Source organism: Python bivittatus, unplaced genomic scaffold (assembly GCF_059951505.1).
Source record: "Python bivittatus isolate LINGU-HERP-01145 unplaced genomic scaffold, Pbiv_v1 ctg000070_np1212, whole genome shotgun sequence".
In the NCBI taxonomy this organism is placed as follows: Eukaryota; Metazoa; Chordata; class Lepidosauria; order Squamata; family Pythonidae; genus Python; species Python bivittatus.
In genome coordinates, this window is record NW_028277034.1 from 24,803,789 (window position 1) to 24,830,618 (window position 26,830).

The 26,830-nt window shown below is 35.7% G+C and overlaps 1 protein-coding gene across 1 annotated transcript in view; it reads left to right on the forward strand.

Moving 5' to 3' along the window:
- MGAT4D (MGAT4 family member D) overlaps positions 1–11,959 on the forward strand; it is a 38,710-nt gene extending 26,751 nt beyond the window's left edge. Inside the window, exons 8-14 of the mRNA XM_025166866.1 lie at positions 4,653–4,767; positions 5,454–5,584; positions 7,341–7,448; positions 8,640–8,833; positions 9,285–9,363; positions 9,888–9,966; positions 11,793–11,959. Coding sequence (XP_025022634.1) covers positions 4,653–4,767; positions 5,454–5,584; positions 7,341–7,448; positions 8,640–8,833; positions 9,285–9,363; positions 9,888–9,966; positions 11,793–11,959 — 873 coding nt within the window. The remainder of the gene's footprint in view (positions 1–4,652; positions 4,768–5,453; positions 5,585–7,340; positions 7,449–8,639; positions 8,834–9,284; positions 9,364–9,887; positions 9,967–11,792) is intronic.
- Positions 11,960–26,830: the final 14,871 nt, after the last annotated feature.

Genomic DNA, 26,830 nt, shown 5'->3' on the forward strand with positions numbered 1-26,830 from the left:
CTTAAGCAAATCATGCAGTGTGTAAATCCAGCCCATGTGATCATGTCACTCACTTGTGAAATTTGGAAAAGAAATGGTAGGCTACATGATACAGTTATTCCCAGGCCAGGAGCATTAACCACAGTGTGAAATAACACATCATATCGTCTTTCGTACAGATTCTGCATTTCAGTCATTACTGGGGCAGTATTTGAACAGAACCATGAGGAAATGCCAATATATCATACAATCTTAGAATTATAAGAAGCCATTTAAACCGTTGAGCTTATCAGTTGTTGTTAGAACTAGAAATTAGTGGCTATATTATCCAGAATATATTCATGGACCTCTGCAGAGTGGAGCAAGGGTGGGTGGAGGAATGATGTACTTTGTTTGCCACCTATAAAAACATAATAACTCTATTATTTTTTTTGTTATATACAATCCTTTTCATATACAGGTACATCTACCTAGTTTTTCTAGGGTAGTGATTAAGGCATTGGACGGTGATCAAGAAAAACTCAAATGCAAGTCTATCACGAGCCATAGAAACTCGCTGAGTGGCTTTTGTCTAATCAGTTTCTCTCAACCCAGTCTACCTCATTGCACTGCTGTGGTAGGGATAAGATGAAGCGCAACCTCACGTAATCACTATGAGTTCTTGGAAGAAAGTTGGGATATAAATCTAACACAAAAAATAATGACATCTGTATGATAAAATTACACAAATGGTACAACTTACATTGCATTCTTGTGATTTTGTCCCACCACAACATTTTGGTTCCACTATGGTATGCTGTGGACATTGTTGAATGCATTACAGGTAGTCCTCACTTAACATTGGTAATTGGGACTGGAATTTCTGTCGCTAAGTGACTTGGCAGTAAAGCACAACATCATGTGACTGTGCTGCTTAGTGATGGCAGTTCCAGCACTTCCAGTTGCAGTTGTTATGCGAATCCCACAACGTTGTTAAGCGCGATGTCACGTGGTCATCATTTGCGACCTCCTGCTGGCTTTCTCATTGACTTTGCTTGTCAGAAGCTGGCAGTGAAAGCCGCAAATGGTGATCACATGATTGCAGGATGCTGCAATGTCATAATTGCGAGTCAGTTACCAGATGCCCAGATCACAATCACATGACCGCAGAGATGCTGCGACCATCATAAGTATGAGGACTGGTCGTAAGTACCACTCATTCAGCACCATTGTAAATTTGAACGGCCGCTGAAAAAGTGGTTGTTAAGCAAGGACCACTTGTATTAAAATGTATGAGAAAGATGTTTATATTAAATGCTTTGCTTGATTTCCATATTCATACAACCTCCCAAAGCTGCAGTTATTATCGAGGGCAAGAACCATTCCTTGCTGCTGTTTAAAACTTGTGGCACTTGCTTTCATGTGGGCCTTAATAGTTAGCAGTGGCCCCTTAATCATGGTATCTGCCACTTCAGAAAGGTCCTTGAAAATAGGCCCCCCAAAAAGCAAAAAAAGTGATCCAAAGATCAAAACATTTTAGTAATAGAGAATGCTGTGCTCTATAAAGCAAAGATAAGGAAGGTATAAATCAAATTAAATAAAGCTAGTAAGTGCAACCAGTTAGGAAAAAAAGAGAATGGGCTACCATCTAGACAAAAAAATATTATGAAGTTCTGAAAAAATAGTAAATTTACTTTCATTCACAAATACAGTAGAAGTCAGGCAAACGTATGACCAGACTGGACTGGGAAACAGAGAGGTGGATTCTGTAAGAATAAATATTCATGTATATAGTTTGATCACTGTTTTTCCTTTACATGGGAAGAGAGATTAAAGGATAGTTAGTTCTCATGCTATATATTCTTTAAATATGGGATATGTGTATGGGTGAGAATCCTCTTATGAATAACAGGAAAGAAGGGGGAATGGAACTATTTGCTTCTTCCTTTCCTTCTAGTTGTGCTAGGAGGCAATTTAAGAAAATTAACCCTCTTATCTGCTTCTTCCTTTTTCCCCATGGAAGCTATATTTTTTTCCTTTTTTTTTCCTTTTTCTTTTTTTGCAATCTAGCAATATCATTATTAATGAATAAAAGATTGGGGGTGGTTTAGAGAAAATAATGTCAATATTTTCAGTTCATGTAGTCATTCATGTTTTCTTGAGTCCATCGGGGCCTTTGAGAGACTTTTAACTCTGCCAAGGAATAGGTAATGAGGGCATGGGAGCCATAAGTGCAAGTAGTCAAATCCCTCATCACCTAGGGTGAAATGTAATTATTCTCCATCTCCATTTAGGCCTCCTTCATCCTGAGATAATTATGCGTTTTCAAAGCTGAAAGCATTTTTGAGGAGCTCTGATCCAGTAGTTCCTAGAAAGTGCTTCTTATCAACACTCAAGGGAGATGAAATGAAAACATTAAAAACTTCATCAGCTTTTAGTATCTTGATTCAGAACTTGAGCCAACAGTCAGGAACATTTACTGGGAGTCTTATTGAGTCATGTTCCATTTCAGGAGCTGACTTGACACTTACACTGTTTCACAAGAGGGGTTTATATTTGTGCAGTTAATGCTCAATTAAAAAAAAAAGTTAAAGTATTACAAAGGAATAAATACTATTTTGTTTTCAGAGGGGTAGCCACATTTTGCAGCAAAACCAACAAAGGATATTATAGCACCAACCTTAAAGACTAACCAATTCATTGGACTGTGATTCACAAAAGCTTAAACGATAAAAATAATTTCTTTAGCTTTTAATATGCCACAGGACTCTTTGTTTTTAATACTATGGTTATTCAAGAGTAATTGGGCTGATCAGGTTAAAAGTAATAAAAGCAGTGGCCTACCAGTATTCAATGCAACTTGCGATAGAAGAGAGTGTCAACAGCAGCCCTCTAGCTTTGGAGCTGGACACCAAACAAAAAGAAGTAGCCTCAAATGGGCACAGCCTATTAAATGATTTGTCTGCCAGCTACTGGGCATCCCTTCACCATTCATCACTGTCAGGGGGCACCTTAGATTAATTTTTCTCCCACTCTTCCTCACACATCACATTTCTAAAGCTGCTGCCTTTGCCCCATTCTTACTGCTGCTATACAGAACAAAATGAAACCACTGGTAGCCCTGTATTTAGAAAAAAAATATAGAAGTAGAGCAGTTTAGCATGCTTGCTTTTTAATCAGTAAAATTTAATAAGGGAATGAACTGTCTAATTCTATGTAACTTCACAAGTCCTACCATACTTTTACAAAAATATGCTTCGCCTTTCCTCATCCCTGACTCAGAGCTTATCTGCATGCCCAGTTGCCCCGTTGCCAGAACAGGCAGCCAGTTGTTTCTGGAAAGCAGAAATGGATGACATCACCCTCTGTTAGTCCCCCACTAACCATCTAAAAGTGCCTGTGGGCACAATTTTCTGCTCCACTTCTGAAGTACAGCTGAGATAGGGGTTTCACTCCTAGCCCCTGAATTGTCCTGGGAGCTAAGAGTTAAACTTTACCAACAGTGACTAAAAAATTAAAAAAATACACTGCTGAATTTGCTTTTTAAAAAAGCACAGGAAGAAATAATAAAGTCAAGGATAGAAAAATAATTAAAAAGAAAACATTTCTGCTGGGTTTTGAACCAATAACCTTATATTTACAAGGTAGATGCTTTAACTACTGTGCTATTACAGTATTCATGGTAAAGAAAATGTTAAAAGAAAGCAACAGAGTGGTAAGAAAGGAGGTTTTCAAAGCTTTTCCTGCGTGTATGTGCACTTGGACATTCTAACTTTGTATATATGTAAAGTCAGTTTTATATATTGATTTTATACACATGTACATATTATACTCTTAAACTCATATAAAAGTATATATGTCCAGGAGGTTCTGCCAACAAGACAGGTGACAGGCAATTGTTTTCCTGGAGCAGAAAGGTGGGAATTTTCTAGTGGGAGGATATGGTAGCCTATTGTCTGGACTGAATACTTTGCAAACTGTTGCCAAAAGCATCTCAGTCTGGGCAGGGTTTTCTTAAAGCAGCTTAGAGTCAAGCCAGCGTGAGCACCAAATAGGGATAGCTTAAATGGCAAGTGCAGATATGCCCTCAGTGTAAGAATATCCGGTTTTATACTTAAGGGAAACACTATATTGCCAATAGAAATACGTTTGTGGAGGTTTTCATATACATGCCTGGGGCCCTGCCAATTGTGGTGGATCCTCTCTGTTGATAATAATGTTTCTACTTATGCTGTTTGCCAGGAAATCATTCATGAGGATTATGATTTCACTCCTAGTTATCTTTGGTTTTAACCATATCATTTCCATATTTGTACCTTGTCATGAGCAATTAATTTCATCTACTAGAGTGTATTTAAATTCTATGTTCATATGTATATCAGTATTTTATCATTATTCTTAGTATTTTATCAGGGTATTGGTTGAATCTAGACATAATCATGATTATAGTGGTTCCCCGAAATCAGCTTTATTGATGATGTACATTCTGGATCTATCTCTTAATATACAATAATGTCCCTTCTAACTGTAGATTTCTAGTGATATGTTGATGACACATGGAACTGGTTGGTTTTTATATTAGTGTCTTAGTCTAATCCTTTTCTTGCTGGAGGTTTAATTTTTTCTGGAAGGAAAAATTCCATAAAGAGTTTCAGGATCTATGATTTTGCTAGTAAAAATAATCTCTTTTTCAGCTAGAAGATGATATTGTGGCCAAGCCTCGCTATTTAGATATAATAAATGAGTTTATTGAACAAAAGATATCACAAGAATGGATAGTTCTTGAGTTTTCTCAGCTTGGATTTATTGGTAAGTACAGCAACAAAGTGAAGAATCCACAAAGATCAGTCTAAGTTAGATACAACCGGATGATACATTTTTTACATTTCAGCAGCAAAATTATAATATTAAATATTTGATTGTGGCGATTTAATGATTTAACAACATCACCGTATGCCACCTCAGAATAATAAACTAATCTAAACAATCTAAAAGCGTTTTGAGAATGAGGTAAGAAAATCAAAGCCTCTTTGCTGGGAACTGGGAGACAGAAACCAAGAACAGCTGCTGTTCCTATTTCAGTATATTCTAGCAGATAAAAATAGGTGAAAAATTCTTTGAAACCCAAGGAAATGAGGTCAGAATCAGTACAAATAAGAGGCCCTAAACACATGAAATAGTTCATTACATCAATATTTCAGTGTTTGCCCAAGTCATTAGAGTCATTACTATTTTCTTTACTTTAGACAAAATGTATTTTCTATAGACAATAGAGTGAGAACAGATTTAGCCATACTCTAATCACTAACTATTAAAATCAGTAGAACTTGAATTATGTATGACTGATGTAAGTATAATTAATGGGTCTAAGTGTAACTAAATCTTGATCCAATTTATTAGCAATAGATAGACCCAGAAAATAAAGTTAATAACTTACTGTGTTGTAAATAAAATTATGATTCTCGTCTCCCTTTCTTAAAAAATTGCATTTTCAGGAAAATTATTCCGATGCAAAGACTTACCACTGATAGTAGAATTTTTTTTAATGTTCTACAAAGATAAACCAATTGACTGGCTTCTAGACCACTTAATTTGGGTTAAAGTTTGTAATCCAGAGAAAAATGAAGTAAGTATTGTACTTATTAACAATAGGTGCATGCATGCACACATAGACACACATACAAAAGAGAGAGAGAGAGAGAGAGAGAGAGAGAGAGATTGATTGATTGAATGATTTTAAGGAAAAATGATTGACTATACCATTTTGTATCAAAGCTGATTTGTAAGTAAACCAGTTTCCTGAAAGGTTAGTGTCAACAATTAGATCAGTGTATAATTAAAAATGCATGCTTCATTCTACCAAAAAAATTAATGTGACCTATGCTATGATCAAAAGTAGGCTGCATTCCTCCTCCAAGCTATTTAATAAATTCCATTTAATCTATTGGTTATTTGCAATTCTGTACCTTCACGTTACTATTGATTCAATTTGTATTGCTTTTAATTATTGTTAGCTCAGATTCTTTAGAAAAAGAATGGGTATAAATATTTTAATTTTAAAATTGGTATAATCTGAACTTTTGCCTAAATATTTGCATTTAATACTCCATTTAGATTCAAATACTTTCCTGTTGCTCTTCAAAATTGGGATTGTACTAAAATTTGGGATACAGTTTATATGTATAAAACATAGGTCAGTTTTCATCTCTGATGGAATTTTCATTTTCACTTTTAATATTATAATTTACTAAATTGCTTGAGCAGCATTAACCAGGAAAAATGTGTTTTGTTTTTCCAGCAAAATTATTTAGTCAGGCATAAACCTTCAATACATTTCTCACATCTTTATCCCTCCTCTCCTTGGCTAATGCTTCTTTGCAATTATTTCTTGTTTGTATGGCTAGTACACAAAACTGAAACATCAGTAGACTTGGTATGCATTTCGTCCAAAGTTTAAGCATTGTGACATTTCTTTAGCACTTTTCTCATTAGCCTCTCCTTACCTCAGTTCCTCATCTCTTCTCAATTTTTCATTCTTCTTCTCTGTTTATCCTTCCATTGCTTACTTCGAATGGCATGACGTGATGATTTTACTGTGCCCCTCCATTTGTAAATACCACAGTTGCAATGATGCAGATGGCAAATCACTGATGATCTGGTTCAAACCGCCATAATTACTGGGTCCTTGCCATCCTTGCTAAGCCAGAATTTGACTACTGCTCCACTAGCAACCAGCCCTTTTGAAAATCACTGTCAGCTTGTTTAAAAATTAAGCTGCAGATTTGCCACTTTGGCCTCACCATCAGAGAACATATTTGGCATCCTATTGTCTGCTGAGTGGTTAAAGCTCAGAAGGCAACTTCAGTCACTCGTTGCTTTTAAAGCTCGCAGGGTGTGTGGCGCAATTATTTTCATTATTTGATCCCTCTGGTGTTATTGCCAGTGTAACCTGTATAGTTATCAAAGACAAGTTGCAGGTATTCTGTCTTTCTATATAAGTTGTAAGAACATATGGAAAGTTTCCAAATAGAAGGTGATAGCATTTGTCCCACCTATATATTCCACACTCATTCTTAGAAACACCTTGACTTCTAAGTATGCTTCCACATAGTTTTCCTATCTTTGGTAAGACTTTCATCCCTGCCAGATATTTTTCTTTTCTCTCGCAGATGCTGAAATCTTCAAACTCACTTGAGCATTAGGAATACTTGTGATTATTCTTTGCTTTTATGCCAACTCTACTTATTAGTGTCACCACTAATACGTTTGGTGGTTTGTTCATCCAAGACTGAATGTAAGAGAGTAATAAATGTTCAGGCAAACTGAAGTTCAGTTAAATATGACCGTCTGGTATTTATGGCACAAAATGCTCTCCTTTCCAGAAACACTGTGAAAGCCAGAAGTCTTATTTACGCATCCGTTATAAACCATCTCTCTTTCAACATGTGGGATTTCATTCTTCTTTAACTGGAAAGACACAGCAGTTGACAGTAAGATACCTTTCTTGTTTGTTTGTTTGTTTGCTTCTATCTTTAAATCTGTGTTCTTCATGAAAATAATGGAAATAGTTATTTTGGTTAAGCTTTCACAGAAAAATAAAATTAAGCATGGCTCCAGTCAACAAGCTTTTAAGTTGGCCTTTTAAAATTGTAATGGTTGGTAGGAAGGAACTGAACTGTTCAAGAATTAGAATTTGTCTTTTCAAATTAAGCAACCTTATTAATTTGGCGCCTACGAAACAAATGGCAATAAATACCACTAGACTGGACGCTAGATCCAGTTCTATCTAGCTTGCTTTTATTTCTCATGTTTCCTTTTTCTTTACTAATCTACATAGAAAAGTTATACTGGATCAGACCAAAGGCTTAGTGACTCCAGCATTTTGTTCTCACAGTGTCAACTAGATATCTCTGGAGAACCCAGAAGCATGATACAAATGCAATAACACTTTTCCATTTGCATTCCCTTCAGTGTGAATTTACAGTACACTGAATGCAGTTATAGTTCATTTGTTTGTATTGCTTATTTGTTTGAAATGGTTATGAAACCATTTGTTTGGTTATCTGCATAAACCAACAATTTTTCCTCTGACATGCAGAAATGCAGTCATATACACAAAAAGAAAGGGAAGGTTGGAGATGGGGTAAGAAGAAGGAGTAGCACCTGGAAAGAAAAAGATCCAGGAACAAAATTAAATGGGACATCCACATTTTTCAGCAGAAGTGTTTGCAGTCATTTGTGCCTCTTGCCCATTTCTTTGTTTCCAACAGCTTCTTCTGTCCTTATCAGTAGGACAACCTGTAATTTGATAAATTGAAAAGTAATTATTTGGGAGACTATAACTACCCAGTAAATATGGTACTGTCACAGGCGTCTGTAGGCGGGGGGGGGGGGAGTGGTGCACAAATCCCCAAATAATACGGTACTTAGTCTGATGTCAAGACATGAGTTTAAAGGTTGTTGGTTGAGTTGTGACGTGTGATCATTTTGTTCATTATCCTGCTTAGTAATGGACACCTATTGGTATTTCTGTATCAGTTCTGAATCTTCCGCACCCTAGCTTCAGCAGGTGATTCCCAATTCTCTTTATATTCCAAGATTATAGTTTGTACATCATTTGTTTTGGCAAAAACTTTGTAAAATAGCATTTTTACATGTGTATATACATCTATATTTTACAGGATGGAGATTTTGTCAAAACATCATTATTTAAAGAACATGTCAACCCTCCTGCAAAAGTGAAAACAAGCCTAAAAGTATTCCAGCATTTTACTCTAGAAAAGGCTTACAATGGAATAGAAATATTTTGGGCTTTTGCTCCTAAAGCTGGAGATTATATCTTGTTCAGTTTTGAGGAGCCATTGAAAATAATAAGGTAATTATGACATGATGCAAAATTGTCTATAACATAATGGTTCAACTAACTTAACTTTAATTTTTCTCTAAGTGAAAAACGTGCTCCAAAAAGTCATTTGAATGGGAAAATGGCCAGAGAGATAACAAGCAACCCAATCTTTTATTGCTCTTCTCATCCGATCTGAAACTCTTTTTAATTAGAATAGCATATGTAGGGAATGTTACATGCCTTTATTGGGTAATGTCTAATTGTAGTCCCAATCTTTGTTAATGCTTTATCTGTAAATATGCCTATGGAACAATACATGCAAGACTTCCCATAACTTTCTGTAATTCACTTATTTTTTTTGTTGTAAACTGCTCTAGGAGTCTCTTCTCTGAACAATAAGATGAACGTGTCTCACCATAAAAGCCTACAATTTAATACTAATGATAAATTCCCTCGTGTTTATATGTAATTTGTTCTGCAGATACTTATTTAGAAGTGGAAATACTGAGCATCCTGGAGATATACTGTTTAATGCTACTGTAGAGGTTTTACCCAGTAGGGTAAGTGTCTCTGTCCACGTGAATATGAAGCTTTTCTATAAAAGTAGGGAGAGATGTTTATCTCTGCTTAATATTTCTAGCCAATATCCCTAGCCTATTAGGTTCTTGTCCTCCAAATAGGACATAGTTTCTTTAACATTCTGATAAAAGGTAACTATTTCCCTTTTCTATTTTCTTCAGTTCATGGTAGCATTTGGATGTCTTGCCAGACATGACCCAAACAATTATAGTGTTCCTTTCATTACTACTCCCTGCCCCCTACTTTGTTACTACTTAAACAGCAGCCTGGCAGGATTCCTCATCTGGAATAGCCTATAGGAAATAATGCCAAGCCATAGTAAAGATTTGTTTCTAGAGGGATTTGGGTTTTTTAGAAAAGCGCCAATAAGCATCCATCCTCACTGACCAGTCAGGGGAATTTTCACTGAGCTCTAGCTAAGTTTTGCTTAACAGAAATGTAATTAAGAAGACTTTGTTTTTCTTTCCAAAGACTGGTTGGAATTTTATTCTTTTGTTTGTTCCAGGGTATTGACTTACAGTCTGTAAGAAACAGTGCAAACAACATTAACATCATAAAAACTTGGGATGGATATTTTCAGATAGGTAAACAATATATCTAAAATGGATTTAGTTTGATTGTTATTTTTCTAAATGTTGGTGTATAGTAGTGAACAAGGGAGGAAGGCAGGAGGCAAATTGCATCCAAAAGTTATTTTCTACTGAATAAATTATCATTTTTCTCCTCTTAGAATTTGTTTGAGAAAAATGAAATGAAAACTAAAACTAAAGGTAATCTGAGACATGTGCAAATAAAAACAAAATAGTTGCTGTAGAATTTACCTATTAAAATATTGTATGAATTCTTATGAAAGAATTTCTAGTGTTAACATTTCTTCCTTCCAGTTTGGGTTTCTTATGATCCATCTGTGGAGGGATCATAATAAAACAAGTGCCTTATATGCAGAAGATTCCAGGTTCTGTCCCTGGCAATAGATAGATCATTTGGGGGGAAAAACAAGTTGAAGTCCTGGAAGCTGTTGCTGGTCAGAATAGATGATCATAGGCATGATGGACTAGTCTGACTTAGTAGGAGAAAAGGCATGTCTTCTGGGTCCCATAAGATGGAACTCTTTAGAAGATGGGACCCTCAACACACCCCTCCTGCTGGACCTGATGGGACAGTTAGATGTAATCAGGAAGAAGCAGACCCTCAGGTAACCTGGTCCCATGCCAAGAAGGGATTTAAAGGTCAAAACCAGCACCTTGAATTGCACCTGGAAGCAGACCAGCAGCCAATGCAGCTTGCGGAACAAAGGTGTAATGTGTGCCATCCTAGGGACACACATAACTGTCCATACAGCTGCACTCTGCACCAGTTGAAGCTTCCGGATACTCTTCAAGGGCAGCCCCATGTAGAGTGTATATTTCAAGTTTAACTTATGTTCAAATATATATTGCTTGTGTAGTGATATAAATTAACATTATAAATGAAATATAAAATATAAATTAGAGTTAACTCCAGATGTGGTATGTTTATGTTTTCACTTGTAATGCAGGAGATAAGTACTCAGAAAGTAAAGTTGCATTTTATATTTACTTATCATTGAATTCATTTGGACTTACTTTGAAGTAGATCTGCCCAGAATTGTGTTATCTGTTTAATGAAGGGTTAAATAAGTTTACAGGTGGGTTCCATTTCCAGAAGCTATGTTTTAGATAGAGAGGTAGTATAAGAATAAAGCATGAGCAGATAAAATTGACTTTTAGCAATAGCCATTTTGGATACAAATCCTTCCACTTTCCATATTAGGTGGTAATATTCAGTAGTTTTTTTCTGGCTTCTTTGATTCAGAAGTGCTAGCACATATTTCATCTGAATTAGAGATTTGATGTTAATTAACAGCATTTCCTCTTTTTAGCTTACTTGGTTCTAGGGTATGCTTAGATCACCCTTTCTCAACTTTGTACTCTTCAGAATGACTATTATCTAATGAGGTACCGGAGTGTTTTCCTATTTGAGGTGATAGGCAGCATTGCAGAAACAGTGTGGCCTTCTTGCAAGCTGCCCATTTTATATTAGTGTCCATTATGCACATTTGCTACTACACTGTTAGAGACATGCACCAAAATTCCATTTGGTATTAATATGTCAATTTAATTGTATCTGCATTTTTACATATTTTTCCAAGGCATATGAAATTCTGGCATTTCAAGGGGTTGAATTTCTGTGACATAATTCCTTGTTATTTACTTTTTAATTTTGGTTTGCAATTCTTTTTGCTGAAAATGAATGTCAGTTATTTCTACAAATACTATTCTGGTTTTAAGCACACAATTTTCGGTTCTTTATGGCAGGATACTCTTATTGCTTATGCTAAAAAAAATTAATTTCAGCATACACCAGAAATAATGTTTTCATTTATTTATAGATAACTTTGAAAATGGAGTAGCAGAGGGTGCCATTGGCCCATTTTTAGGAAACATCCAAGCTTTTCGTTTGTCTATCCATTCTAGTTCTCCCAAATGGATACTATTGAGTGAGGTAGGTATAGAGTGTCATGAGAGCATTGTGATCATTAGCCTACCATCACCTTAAGTACAGCTGCAATAATTTTAAACATTCTTTTTGTTTTCATACATTTAGGAATATGTTTTGTAATTAATTTCAAGGAATTGGAGCCTTTTCAGACTTTTCCTGTTCCTCCCATTCAAAGTTCTTCTGAACTTCTCCTTGGAGAGAGGTTGTAAACTGAAAATAAATAAGCACAATAATGAAGCAGCACTTTCAAAACTTTTGATTTTTTTTAAAAAAAATAAAAATAATTTCTGTTTTTTGGTTATTGATCCATCCTCTCTCAGAATTTTTGATACAATTATTCCATGGAATTTTACATTTTTAAATGGCTGTTATTTAAAAGATCTCCAAAATTCCTTGCTGAGATATTTGGAGGAAAATGTGTAAGGATATTGAGAGAGTGTGAAGTTTAAGTGTACTTTGTACTTGCAGTGTTGAGAAGTAGCCTCTCTTTTTTTTAATACAGATATCTATACGGATGTGAAATAAAAGAATTACAGAGACTTCTCTGAGAATTTGAAACTCCTAAAAGCAGTATGGAAACAAGGCCATCTAGTGGTAGCAAGAAAATTATGAACAGTAGAATGGTATTTTCTTCCTAGTACTGTACTGTGTGGTGGGACTAGGAGAGAGGTTAATTATACATTACGCATAGAGAATATTGACTTCTATTAAATTTTCAGTCATTGAAATTATTGTATAATAATCATAATTTATTGCTAATGCTTTTTATTAAAATGTTTTAATAGTCTGAACAAAGAAGGCTATATTTCTGTACAAACTTATTAGGAAGAAAATGTGATTGTAGACAATGGAATGTATGAATAAGTACAATTTATACAGCAGCTGTAAAAATTACAAGTGAAATAATTTATATAAATATAAAATTTATATGGCTGTTCATCTCACAAGAAGTGACTTTGGGTAGCATACAACAGTTAATTAAAAAAACAAATAAATATATAAAAACATTAATTATAAAAGCTATAAAAAGAACAAGAACAAGAGAGGATGATGTTAGCCTCAGTAAAGAAGCCATCACAAGATCTCCCTGGTCCTAATAAAACTTACAAAAATAATAAAACATTATCTTGCCAAAATGACATACTTTTACATCTGCTTTCACATGGTGAATTGTATTATGTATTTGATCAAGATTTTATTTTAATTTTCCTTGAATTATTTTATTTTATTCTGACATTAATTTTGTTGTGCTGCATCCTCCTAAAATAATAACTGAATTTCATTAATAAAGCTTACTGATGTTCTAGATACCACGTCACCAGGTGGCATAGTTCTGTTCAATTTAAGATGATCCCTTAAGAAGGAAGAGTTGATGGGAGAAAAAACACAGAAAAACTGTGTACTTTCTAACTTCCATATTTTGTTAACCTAGGTTTATCAACTCTAGCTGAAAACAGTCCTGTAGATTTTCTCCTTCCTATAACTGTATGCAAGAGCCACATTTACAGAAACCACTCTCCAGAAATGAGCAAGGCTAGGACTGTGACCCACCCAGGCCTGTGGAGCTCAAGTAGTTCAAATGACAAAATGGAAAGTTTTCTTTTTTTTTTAATAATAATTTTATTAGAGTTTACAAATATAAAGATAAAATGCTAATACAAACTAAAGAAAATATAAAAAGTAAAGAAAAGAGAAAGAGAAGGGCAAAGAGAAAGAAAAGAAAAAAGGAAAAGAGAATATATAAAAGATGACTCCCTGCTCCCTCAGGACAAGTATAAACAATTTCAGTAACTTATCACCTTCTCTTGTATTTCACTTAAAAAGAAGAAAAAAGATCTCTTCTTCCCATAACTCATCCCTCATCAATAATCAAAGTATAAAAACTCATCATTCAATCCTAATCAGCAAAAGTCTATTAAGAGCTACCAAAAATAATAGCATATGTATTTTAACCTTAATCAAAAAATCCATTTTGTAATCCAATTTATCACTTTTTCTAAGAAGTAAAGCAAAAGAAATCTCTCTCCACTTATAAACAAATCCTTTAAACCTCATCATTCAATCCTGGTCAAAAAGAAGTTGTAATAAAAGCCAGCGTAATAAAACTTGCCCTTTGGAAGGTTCTTAACTTCTAAGAAATCAGTAAAAAACAGCTTCCTAAAGTAATTAAGAGGGGAAGTAGGTGAACCCAGAGTCTCTTTGAAAGGTACCGAACTGCAGCTTAGGCATGATGTTTTTCCCCTGGCTCCCAGAACTCTGAAACCTGCTGGAGATCGCTATTTTACAATCTCTTCGCAGGGAGTTTCTGTATGGAGCAGACTTGTGGGCGATCCTTGTCCTCTCATTAATCCAGAGAGGGATTCCAAGGAGCTGATCTCTTTTCGCCACGGTCGTCAGCTTCACAAAAGCGGAGCTGTCTTCAGTCTGCCCTGCTGTCCTCAGAAGCCCCACAAAATGGAAAGGTTTCAGCAAGGAGCAACAGAGTTGGAAGAAATCAGCTTGGTTGTCCATCAAGGGTGCTAATATAAGAGCAATGCCAAAGCAGGAATGAACCATCAGGGATTGGCAAAAGGGTTTATGAGGAAACAAAAATGTATATTTTCATGATTGCTATGTTAGAATATAACAATAATAGTAAGAATGTAAATACTAATAATATTTAAATAATAACTAATGGTGATACAATGGATACAATAGAGAAATGTAATCCAAAACCCAATAAAAACGATGAGAGAGGATTGTAGCTACTTCAAAATGTTTTACTTAATGCGTTAACACATTAATGGCTTCTCTATTTATAAACACTGGAATATATACAGAAATCTAGTGTAACACATTTAAGGGGAAATCACATATTTTGGGTGTAGCAAAACTTACACATATACTCAAGGTCTAGTCTAACAGATGTCCTTTGCGTATTGTTTGTGATCTTGGCGAGGCCTTTGTACACTCCCCTATTACTGACCTCTTTCCTGTCTGAGAATAGACAATGAAGGTAACTGTTTGCTTATCTGTACAGGCAGTTCTTGTTTTCTACAGACAAAGAGAAGGGTGCCTGAAATGGGCCCAGGAACATTGGAATAGCAAAGGCAGCTTACTAAAAGGTCTGTTATGGAGAAAGAGGATTTTATAAAGAATATCACAGATTTTATGGGGGAAAAGAGTTTTCCTCCACATACTCATTCTCTCCCAGATGCATATATATTCCTCATGCCAACCAGGGCAGGGGAGACATCTTTCAGTCCCATCATTCCTTCCACTGTCCCCATGTGATCCTTATACAGAGCCACTTAAAGTCTTGAAGGAAAAACGGGAAATCCTCCATTTCTTTTAATTCTGGCTCTTAAGACCTAGCTGTCTTTTGAGCCTTTTATGCATCACTCCTTTCTGGAAATTTGTTAGAATGAACAACAAAGATTATTGTATCAAAGAAAAACCAAGCAAGCATAAGTCATGGCATCTGTTTGTTTAGAAACACCCACTTGCTCCTTGGAAGCGTAGGCTTGTAGGCTTGCTCCTTGGAAGTTATGCATAGGATTAAAGTACTAGAAAATAATACTTCAAATTTATTTTCCAAGTTTAGATTCACTATTGCTTTAAAGTGTTTTCACTATATAATTGGATTCACTGCAGCAATGAGGCAGTCATTCATTCTTGAAAGGTTTTTGTATGTGTGCTGAGTCATAAGTCCAATAACATATGAAAGGGTCCCTATAACCAGACAGGAAAACTCAAAACAATAAAACAGAAGAGAGTTGCAAAATTAAATGTCTGTGTATTCTGTAATGTTTTTATTTTAATTCTGAATATACAGTATTCAGAAATAGCTTCAGAGTCATTTGGAGATGGACATTTTTAAATCTATGGAAATAAATACATCTTTCTGGATTATACTTTTTATGCAATACATATGCAAAAATTAAAATACTGTAGTTCTCACAGAACAGCACCCTCTTTGTGTCTTTGTTTGTTTTACTTTAAAATCTGTGGGGAGTCTTTCATCACAATTTTCAAGACAGCTAATAATGTTTAAAAGACAACCATTTAGCATCAATGCTGTAAAATATCAACATAACATGCATAAACAGCAGCGAGCAATATTGTCACAATAGAAGTGAGAATAAAATGTTTACATAAAAGTTACATGAAGATCTTCAATTTAAAAAAAAGGAGGATGTTGCTTTCATGAGGTAAAAGATAACGGCCAATCAGAGCATTCTGCAAGTGGCATGCTTCTGTATCCAAAGGAGTCTTGTGTGTTTTGCGAAGAGATTCCATTGGAATATAGCTTAAGATTTCAAGAGCCACCACCAGTCTTTAGGCTTTTATTCTTTTCTCACCTAATTAGGAAAAGGCACCCTGCAGGAATGTTTCAGTGGCATATATTCATAGCAGAGAGTCTAACTCATCTTTAGGTTAATAAGCTTTCTTAGCTTTTAGGATAGCCATTTCTTTAAAATTCAATAATGTTTCACTTAGCCTTGTGAGGAAATCGCACCAATCTATAGCATGTGTTTAGTTTTACTGATGATAAAAAGAGATGATAGGTTATAAGGAAATGTAAACATGCTTCTGATTTTTCTAATTATACCCATAGTGATGACGTAATGCACAATTGCTAGTATTTAAAAGTTGCTATGTTGTAATTCAAATATTGGTGGAAATAATCTGGGCCAACTCATGGGATGCCAAACTCATCTGAGGAAATCTAAAACAGAATGATCAGGCACAAGTGAATTGCCTAATATTGAATGCTATTTGTAAAATTTCTTCCAAGCTTTGTCAGAAATGTGTAATTTCCGATGCACTTTCCCATTGGGCACCAGCTATAGAAACTCTGGCAATAGCACTTCAGTCCATGATTAGATTTATGGGATAAAATTGGGTGACAAGTCGTATTGTTTAAATTTATTTTCAGATAATATGGTTCTGACTCTCTTGAATGATCCCCATTCAGCTAACTATACCAAGAAGGAGTTAGAGCAGTATTTCTCAATCTCAATAACTTTAAGATATGTGGACTTCAACTCCTAGAATGCTGGGTGCAGAATTCTGGGGTTGGTCCATACATCTTAAAGTTGCTGAGACCAAAAAACACTGAGTTAGAGAAATTCACAGAGGTGTCAGGACTCTCAGTAAATTTCCACAAATCACACTTGATGTTTTTTCATATCTCCTGCCCCCCCTCCCAAAAAAACTCAAAAGGATATTCCTATAGATTTAGGGATTCCAATAGGACAAAATCTTTAAAATGTTTAGGGATCACTATTACCAAAAATATTAAGAATATTTCAATCAATAATTATATACCAACATAGAAGAAATTAAATAGGAAAATGAAAAGTTGGGCTAAAAAATATTTCAATACTTTATGGTGAATTTCAGCCCTTCCCTTCCCTTCCTTATATTGGAGAGGTTGTAAAAAAAAAAAAGTATTTCATTTGTGGTGGCCATACAATAAGGCTATAACCTTTTAGTGTAAAATTTTTTGAGAGATAAGTATCATTACTAAACAAACAATTGAATGCTTCCCAGAGTATTAATTAAATTAATTCTACTTAATTTTAGCAGCTAAAATAGCAATAGCCCAACATTGGAAAACTTCAGATAATTTAATAGTTGAGATCTGGATTAATAAGACCTCTTCAATTGCCACGTAAGAAAAGATTACAGATAAAGTTAAAATAATGAAACACCAGAGGCAGGAACCACAATTCTATCAAATTTGGACAGACTTATTATTGGCAGCATGTTACATATATGGTAAATGTAAATTTGTATATTATCTATCTACTTTTTAGCCAACATAGATATAGATATTTTCTCTGTGTATCATGGATTTATATCACTTAGTTACCTGACAATGTTTGTTAACCACAGTTCAATTTTTAAAAAAAAAAAAAAACTATCATGGCATAATCAAATACCCAAGCCATACTGATTCCTTCTACATGCAAATTCTATCAGACCAGTCAAACTGCCTCCAAAATTAGGCAGCAACTGACACCTTGACTATTTTCACTTGCTGAATGAAAGACATCAATAGATGAATGATAAAGGATTCTATGTATACATATTGTCAAGGGATTTATACTTCCCCCTTGACCATATGCAGCAGTTTTAAATTCAGAATTTTAATGTCACTAATATAATAGCCAGTTTGGTGTAGTGGTTAAGGCACCAGGCTAGAAACCAGGAGACACTGAATTTTAGTCCCGCCTTAGGCACAAAGCCAGCTGGGTGACCTTGGGCCAGTCACTCACTCTCAGCCCTAGGAAGCAGACAGTGGCAATCCACTTCTGAAATCATGCCAAGAAAACTGCAAGAACCAGTCCAGGTAGTCTCCAGGAGTCAACACTGACTCGAAGGCACTAATAATAATAAGGCAATGTTTTCCCAGATTCCACTTTTTTGCTTTTGATTAGGATCCTAGTTTTCATTTCAGATACTATGATTTTAACTTTAGAATTATAGCTTTAGTATTAATATTATCTTGTTTGAATATTATATATTCAGATTTAGGATGTCACATGAGATGATGTTTTTGATGTCTTCTTTTATTTATTTTATTGCTGTTTGCTTGACTGCCTCTGTTTCATGCTGGTGCTTGACCAAAATAAAGATTGACTGACTAACTATACAGCTTCCTTCATTCAATTTCTTCATTCAAAGAAATGTGAATATGCTTGGAGCAAATAAGTTAACAAATCACATGGGAGTACAAAGGGAACATCTCAGTCCCTGTAGCTATTGATGGGTGGAACAGTGTTCTTTTCTGCTCACAAGAGAATGGAAAGTGGTCATATAACTCTGGAATCACAAACTTTAGGGAGCAAAAATTATACTGAGAGAAAAGCAATTAGAAATAGTAGAAAAACAGCATTAACTTCAACACACACTAGAGAGAAGTGGTCATCACTGAGTGCTCAGTTAGTACAGGAACATAAAAAATTATTTTGAACTCATGCCCGTGTTTTGATAGTGGGCATTTTTTTTTTTTTTTTGCTTTAGACAGACATATTTCTTCACTTTAGATCAGGAGCAAAAAGTTTGTTATTTCTAATGAGTATAATATAGGAATATGGAAATGAACAGATGTTGTTCCTTTCGAACATAATTAAGTAAAATTTGAAAGCACAATAAGTCTTTTCATGGCAATGACAGCTACCAGATTTCAGACAAATAAGTTCAGGACTTCTTTTTTTTAAGGTTGTTCAGTATGGTTTGCTAGGAAAATTTTAGATATGTGACATACACTGTAGAAATGCTCCTAGCTAAGATTCCTGAAACTATATCAGAAGAGCAGGTTTAGGAATTTAGTGTGCAAAGAAGTGTAGAATCCTCTTACAAGAGCTTGTAAGATTTGTTTTATTTATTTTACAGTTTTTGCATACTATTCCAGTCATTAATACTGAACAATGCACAATAAGCAAAAAACAGGAAAAAATTAACAGAACATAATATAAAATACTATTTAACTTAATAAATGTTGGCCAAAAGTCACTCAAGGGACTGAAGGCCCATTGGAATAAATGAATCTTCAGGACTAGCCATACTTCTGGAGATAGAATACACAGTATTCCGGAGTGTGAATGTTATTAATTTAAAAGCTGGTCCCCACTATATGGGTAAAATACCTCAGTTTCTTGCTCCAAAATATAATGTTGTAGATATTACATTCTCTATATACCTTATCCCAGCAGCTGCACTGTGTATTGGTTGAAGCCATGCAAGGTGATACATGAATCTGCTTATCCATGTAATGCTGATAAAAAACTTACATACATCACAATATCATATTTGTTTAATTAAAGCATAGGTAATAACTGCTATCAATAATATAGGAACTTTCTGATAGTTCAGTTTGTAAGTAATTTCTTCATGTGACACATCCCAGTGGAAACTGGCCAGGTTCTCAAAATAATCCATTGACTTGAGCAGAAATAAGTAGATCTCTAATGCAAATGAAATATTTCTGAAATCTCACTGTTAAAGATGTGACTAATGATAAAGCAAAGATAGATCAATAATAGCCGCTTTTCACTGATTACCTTTAAATGAATTAAATGCTATCAAAAAATATATTGGAGAATGGTGTGCCCAATTCATGAATGTGATAGATTACACTGTTTGCAGGATTTCTTTCTTTCATTTTGGTTTCAGTAGGCATCCAGGATGTATTTTGTTTATTTTTTTTTTCAGATTTTGATTCTTGTAGAGATTATGGTGATTTGTAATATATTATACTCTATTAGGTTCTTTTTAATTTGTGTATTTATATCTATATAGATTAAGCTAATAGATTTAATCATGCTTCTCTAAGTGAATTACATTGTCATCAGGGTTTAATCAGCACCAATACTAATATAGGAATGAAAACGAAGTCTCAGATAAATTGCTTTTTCAAAACCTTTGTATAATTGTAATTTAGGTTTTTTTGGTTCAGTCATTTGATTAATTGAGACCTGAATGATTAGAAAGTTAATCAACAAGTCTTCATAGGCTATTTCATTTATGTAATTATGAAAGTCATAGTCTGTGATAACTTTAAAAGAACTAGTTTGGGGAACTAAGGGCTATTTCTCACCTGCCCCTAACTATAGCACAAACATGCTCTGGTTACCGTTTTTTCTTCCATGTCCTCATGATATTGCTGCCTCATCCCCAGTCCATACTTGAGCTAGTTTAAAGTTGTCCCTAGATGTTCTTGCTTTCACTAGTGTTTTTGCCACAGATATAAGTTAGCACGCTTCACTGAGTATTTGATTTCTGACGTAGTCATGTGTTGTCATCTACTCAGTTCCTATTGGCTGCTTTAGTCTGCTATGGACAGATACTCTGGTTGCTGGGCACAGCACTTCATGCCACTTGGGCTGCAGGATACATCAACCACTGGTTTCTGCAGAGGTATTTGCCCAAGTAATGCCTGATCTCCACTTTCCATAGCATTTACCAGGTTTTATGGGGAGCCTATAGGCATAGAGCTAGAGTGCTGCTGCTCAGAAGATTGATTGATTGATTGAAAACAGGATAGAGAGCTGGTTTCTGCCAGGTATCTTGGTATTTCTCTCACTGTTGGGTGCATTACAAGTTTTCTATGCTTTGGCTGAGAAGAGGTTCCTATATTTTCTACTGGTTTACTATTTTATTTCTGAGGAATCATGGAAGAATCCAACAACTTTTGCCCTGAGAGGTCAACTCTTCCAGACCAGTCTTAAGCACCTGCAGTTACCTATGTTGCTCCTACTTGTGGTGGGGCAGTGTCTTTTTGCCTATTCCATTCCAGCGTTGCTGGCATTAGGTGTTTTGGCAAAGACTGTTATGATTAGGCATCAGCCAGTCATAGTGATGCACTTCCGCAAGTTCACTCCAGCACATGTGTTCCCCACAGCTGTTCATCAGCTACTTCTGGATGCTGACAGCATGAGATCAGAACTACATTTCTTGGTCACTCATTGCCAGCACCACCATTCCTTTGCAGCAGTAATTGGAGATGGAGCTTGCTTGTTACTGATACAGTGGCCACATGTCCTGGTTTGCCTGAGACAGTCCTGATTTATGACTGTGTAATCCTAAATTTATATTGTGATTGACAGGGAAGGAAATGAGAATATTCAGAAATATTTGGGGGTGAATGGGTAGGCTTTCTATGCCTTGCTACCCTTTGGCATCATCCCTAAACTTGGTAGAATCATGGAGTATTTCCAATGGAATATTATATGCAATATTTTGGAATAAAATAACCAGTGTTGGTCCAATTCATCTGCAATCTCAGATCCTTCTTAATATTTTGTCACTAAGCATATATTTTTGAGAATGGCCAGGGCACATGTGCTAGAATATGGCTTGATTCTGACATAAGATACAACTGATCCAAGATAAGTATATATTATTAAATCTAGACCATATAAAAACATACTGCTCGTTTTCACATTTTTACAATATAAAGATAATTAAAAAATTAAGCACATCTCTTGAATCTAATCTCTAACAATAGGAATGTAAATTTCTCCCCACTTACATAGGATGATACTCTTTGCTGAACCCCAAGCTCTACAGAGTCAGAGTTCTTAACAAAATATAAAATTCCTTATTTTTGGAATATAATTCAGCATCACAATTATATATTTAACTGCTGTGTTCTTCCTCACAATTGTATTCATCTATATACTTATGTGGAACAAGAATTGATTTGATTATCATCCCCTTTGTTCTCTTTTAGAATGGGTAAATCCTTTAAAATCTTTATAAGGCCTTGGGTCAACTTAGAGCAGAGACTGACTTTCTCAGATTTGAAAGCAGCTAAACATATCTGGGAAATGGTTAGGTTTTGAACAGAATCACATTAATTAATTATTAAAGACATTACATTAATTAATTGTAATTGACATTAATTAATTAATTAAATAAAGTTTTGACCAGAATCACATGAGAAATTGACATTGTAGAGTAATCCAACTTGAAGATAGGGAAGGAAATGTTTTATTTTAAGTCTTGGGCTGAGAAAGATATTAACACTTAGAACCAACTGATTGGTTTTGGCTATTTTAAGGATTTTGAAAGGTTATCTTTTGAATATAATCATCTGATTATTAAGTATATGCAGTTAGAACAACCAATGATAAAACAATATGCACAGCAGCCTCAGAGGTACCTAAAATAGTAGATGTTTAAGAGATGCATGCTATACTTTAAGTAAAATCAACAATCCAATTTTAAATAAAGATTAAAAAATAGGAAGAAGGTTAATATTGGTAATATGTATGATGTGTGGAATAAGGAATTGGATTATACAATTTAGGGAAACCAATAGCACCAAGTTTTAAGAAACATAAAATATACTTTTTATGACCTAGGGTTGAAGTTAATTCATCAGAAAATTATGTTCCATGTTTATTGGACTCCTCAAAAAAGTTTTAAAAATGTTGGACTTCAGATTTATTGTGTTGCCACTGCAAAATATTTGACTCACAAATTCACATGACTTGGTCATGTTCCTTTATGGCTGTTTTTGGCTTCAGGACATTACATAAAATCATCTATGTCAGATATTTTCATGCTGGTTTTAAAGAAATTATTGTGATGGATTGATTCACAGCTGGACTCACATACTACACTAAATTTTTTTGAACCATGGTTATTGAATAAATCTCAATTGGGTTTGCTCAATATGCGAAACCATAAACCCTGTTGCAAACCACAGGATTTAGAATATTGTGTAACCAGATTTACACAGTATTCTAAACTAAAGCAACCACATTATAGTTTAAAGCAATGTATGACTAGCCATACACAAGAGCTCCAGCAGTAGTTTTAAAAGAAGTCTGGAGCCTGCTGTATTGATGCTCTTGCTATCAGGTTTAATTTCTCCTAACCTGGTGTCTTCTAGAAGATTATAGCACGGTGCTCCCCAAAGCTGGGTAAATTATCCAAAATTGGGTAAAAGTGGTTTGTCTTTGGGTAATGACACATGAACCTATTGAATAGGGCAAACACTTATCTGGCCAGCTGCTATTCACATCAATGAAATAATGCGTTGGTCTGACCAAACACAAAAAGTGGCAGCAGTGCCATTGTCAAATAATACCATTAGTCACCAAATTGAAATCATTGCTACAGACATAAAGGCAGAATTTATTCACTGTATTAATTGGAGTGGTAAGTTTGCTATTCAACTGGATGAAATCATGGATGTCTCCAACGACTCACAGTTGATGGTTTATGTCTCTTACAAGTTTGAAACCATGACTGAACAAGATCTTCTGCTCTGCAAGCCTTTGAAAATTACCTGTAAAGCAATTGATATATTCAATGTTATTCATGCATTTTTTAGTGAAGAAGGTTTAACATGGGATTCCTGTGTGGGAATTAACAGTGATGGCACTCAATGTTGGGTCTGTGTTCAGGCTTTATAGCTCTTGCAAAGCAACACAACCCAAAAAGGCTGTCAACACATTGTATGATTCACTGCCAAGCTCTACTATCAAAGGTCTTGTTCCTGGACTAGAGGAAGTAATGAAAAATGTCATTCCCATAGTGAATTTCATCAAGGCAGGCCCTTTAAACATGAGGCTCTTCAGATCCTTGCGTTCTGAAACTGAAACTTCTACATGAGGACCCGCTGGCTCTCAAGAAGGAATGTTCTAAATCACTTTTGATAGCTGAGGACTGAAATTGAGATGTTTTGGGTTGAAAAGAAGCATGAAAGAATTTCCAACAAGAAGTGGTTAGCTCAATTCAGTTATTTAGATGATATTTTCTCCCACATGAATGCTCTTAATCTGCAACTTTAAGGACAATAGGATTTCTGCAAGTGAAAAAATAACAGCATTTCAAGAAAAACTCAAGTATTGGCTAGAAAAAGGCAGAGCAACATAAATTTGCATCCTTCTCCACCCTTTCTTCTTGGAGGATGCTGATAGGGTTGATTTCAGTGAAATCAAGGATGACATGATCATCACTTAACAACTTAACACTTAACAAAACTGTGTTTCAAGGAATACTTTTATCAGTGGATTGTAAACCCATTTTGTGTGACTTGACTGAAATCCCTGACAGTGTCAATGGTTTTAGAGAGCAAATGATTGAGCTTAGATCAAACAGTCAGTGCAAAATCTTACTTGAAGGAAAGGACCATTTGCAGTCTTTCTGGTTAACAATTCACGATGAATATGCTGTGGTAGCTGGGGAGGCCATGATGTAATTATTGCCGTTTCCAAGCATCTACATGTGTGAAGTAGGATTTTCTACTCTTGCCTTCATAAAGAGCAAAAAACAAAACTGTTTGCTGAACCCTAAATATGATGTGAAGTGTGCTCTGTCTCCAGTTGCTCCCAGTTTTGTGGAACTAGTAAATAAGATGGAGCAGTGGCATTTTCCTCATTAGCTGGGACCTGGGTGATGAAATATTCATGGTGAATATTTACCAATTTTCTTGTGGCTGCTAAAATGTTTAGAGATCCTTAAAATAAAGACTGCATCAAACATATTGTTTGCTTCCTATTTTTTACCAATCTCTTCACTTGTCATAAATGTTTTTCTGTGCAGTTAGTGTTTTATCTATATAAAACTTCTTCCAGGGCCGATTCTAGTCGGTGGTGGTTGGGGAGGAGAGATCCTGTCCTCAGCCCCTGTTATGTGGGGTGCCACAGGATTCAGTGCTCTCTCCTCTCCTTTTTAACATCTACATGAGGCTGCTGGTGAGCTCATCTTTGCCCTGGGGTGAGGTATCATCAGTATGCTGATGATACCCAATTATACATCTCTGCCCCTGGCTAATTAAGCGATGCTGTGAATGTCTTATCCCAGTGCTTGGAGGCTGTGAGGATCTGGATGGAGAACAACAGGCTTCAACTGAACCCTGGCAAAACTGAATGGCTGTGGGTTCTGGGGCCTTCTTGTGCTAGAGTTATACCATCTTTGGTACTGAATGGGGTTGCACTGCCCCAGACAGACCCTGTGCACAATCTGGGGGGTCCTCCTGGACTCATGACTCCTGCTTAAAGAGCAGGTGGCAGTCATGGCTAGGAGGGCCTTTGCACAGCTTTGTGTCGTGCACCAGTTGTGCCCATTCCTAGATCAGAGGGACCTAATCACTCACTGTCACTCATGCCCTGGTCACCTCCCATTTGGATTTCTGCAATGCGCTCTACATGGGGCTGCCCTTGAAGAGTACCTGGAAGCTTTAACTGGTGCAAAATGCAGCGGCATGAACAGTTATGTGTGCCCCTAAGGTGGTACACGTTACACCTCTGCTTTGCAAGCTGCACTGGTTGCCAGTTTGCTTCCGGGTCCAATCAAGGTGCTGGTTTTGACCTTTAAAGCCCTTCATGGCATGGGACCAGGTTACCTGAGGGACCGCCTCTCCCCGATACATCTGCCCGTCCCATCAGATCTGGCAGAGAAGGCATGCTGCGGATCCCGTCTACTAGAGAATTACATTTGGTGGGTCCCAGGAGGCAGGCCTTCTCTGCTGTGGCACCCGCCTTGTGGAATCTTCTCCCCCCGGAAGTGAGATTAGCTCCATCCCTCTTAACATTCCATAAGTCCCTCGAGACCTGGCTATGTGATCAGGCCTGGGGCTCCCAGGGGACCGGAGAGATTTTACGATGGCTCCCTTATTAATTTTATTCCTTCCTGTTTTGTGTGTTTTTACAGTTTTTTATATGTAGTTGTTTTTATGTATTTATTTTTTAAATTGTTGTATGCCACTCAGAGTCACCTTGTATGAGATGGGCGGCTACATAAATATAAATAAATAAATAAATAAATAAATAAGGTAAAATGGAGGAAAAAGTTTGGGAAGCACTGCTATAGTAGCTGGGAATTGTGAGTTTTAGTCCTAACACATCTGGAGGCCATCAGACTGGGGAAGAGCATTCATCCAGTTTCTGTAGGATAATACTGTGATAGGAAGAAGTCAAAAAAAATTCTGGGTTATTTGAAAATATTTTAAAATTTGAGAAGAGGGAAATTATCAGTTTTAAAGACTTGGGGGAAGGAGGGAGAACTGTGTAAAAGAAATAATTTGTTTGAAAAGAAAGGTGGAAAAATAATAAAAGAATATCTAACCACCAGCTGATTGCCTAATAAGTTATCTTCTTATAGATAATTTTTAAATAGGTAATTAAAAATACAACAATATAAACAGAACTAGGTGCATTTAATGTAGCTATTTTTTAAGCAAGATCAAATATTTTATTTCAGCTTGATTACAGTGGCGCTTTTGGTGAGAAGAAATGGTGCATTATCATCTTCATTATCATTATTAAATTACACTTATAGTCCATCTATACTCTGGAACTCAAGTCATATATCTTCATTACAAACGTCTCACGGACGAGATCATTTGAACTGAGCCAAAGTCATCCAACAGACTCCACAATAAAGTGCGGTTTTGAAACTGGATCTCCAGGCCCCAGTCTAACA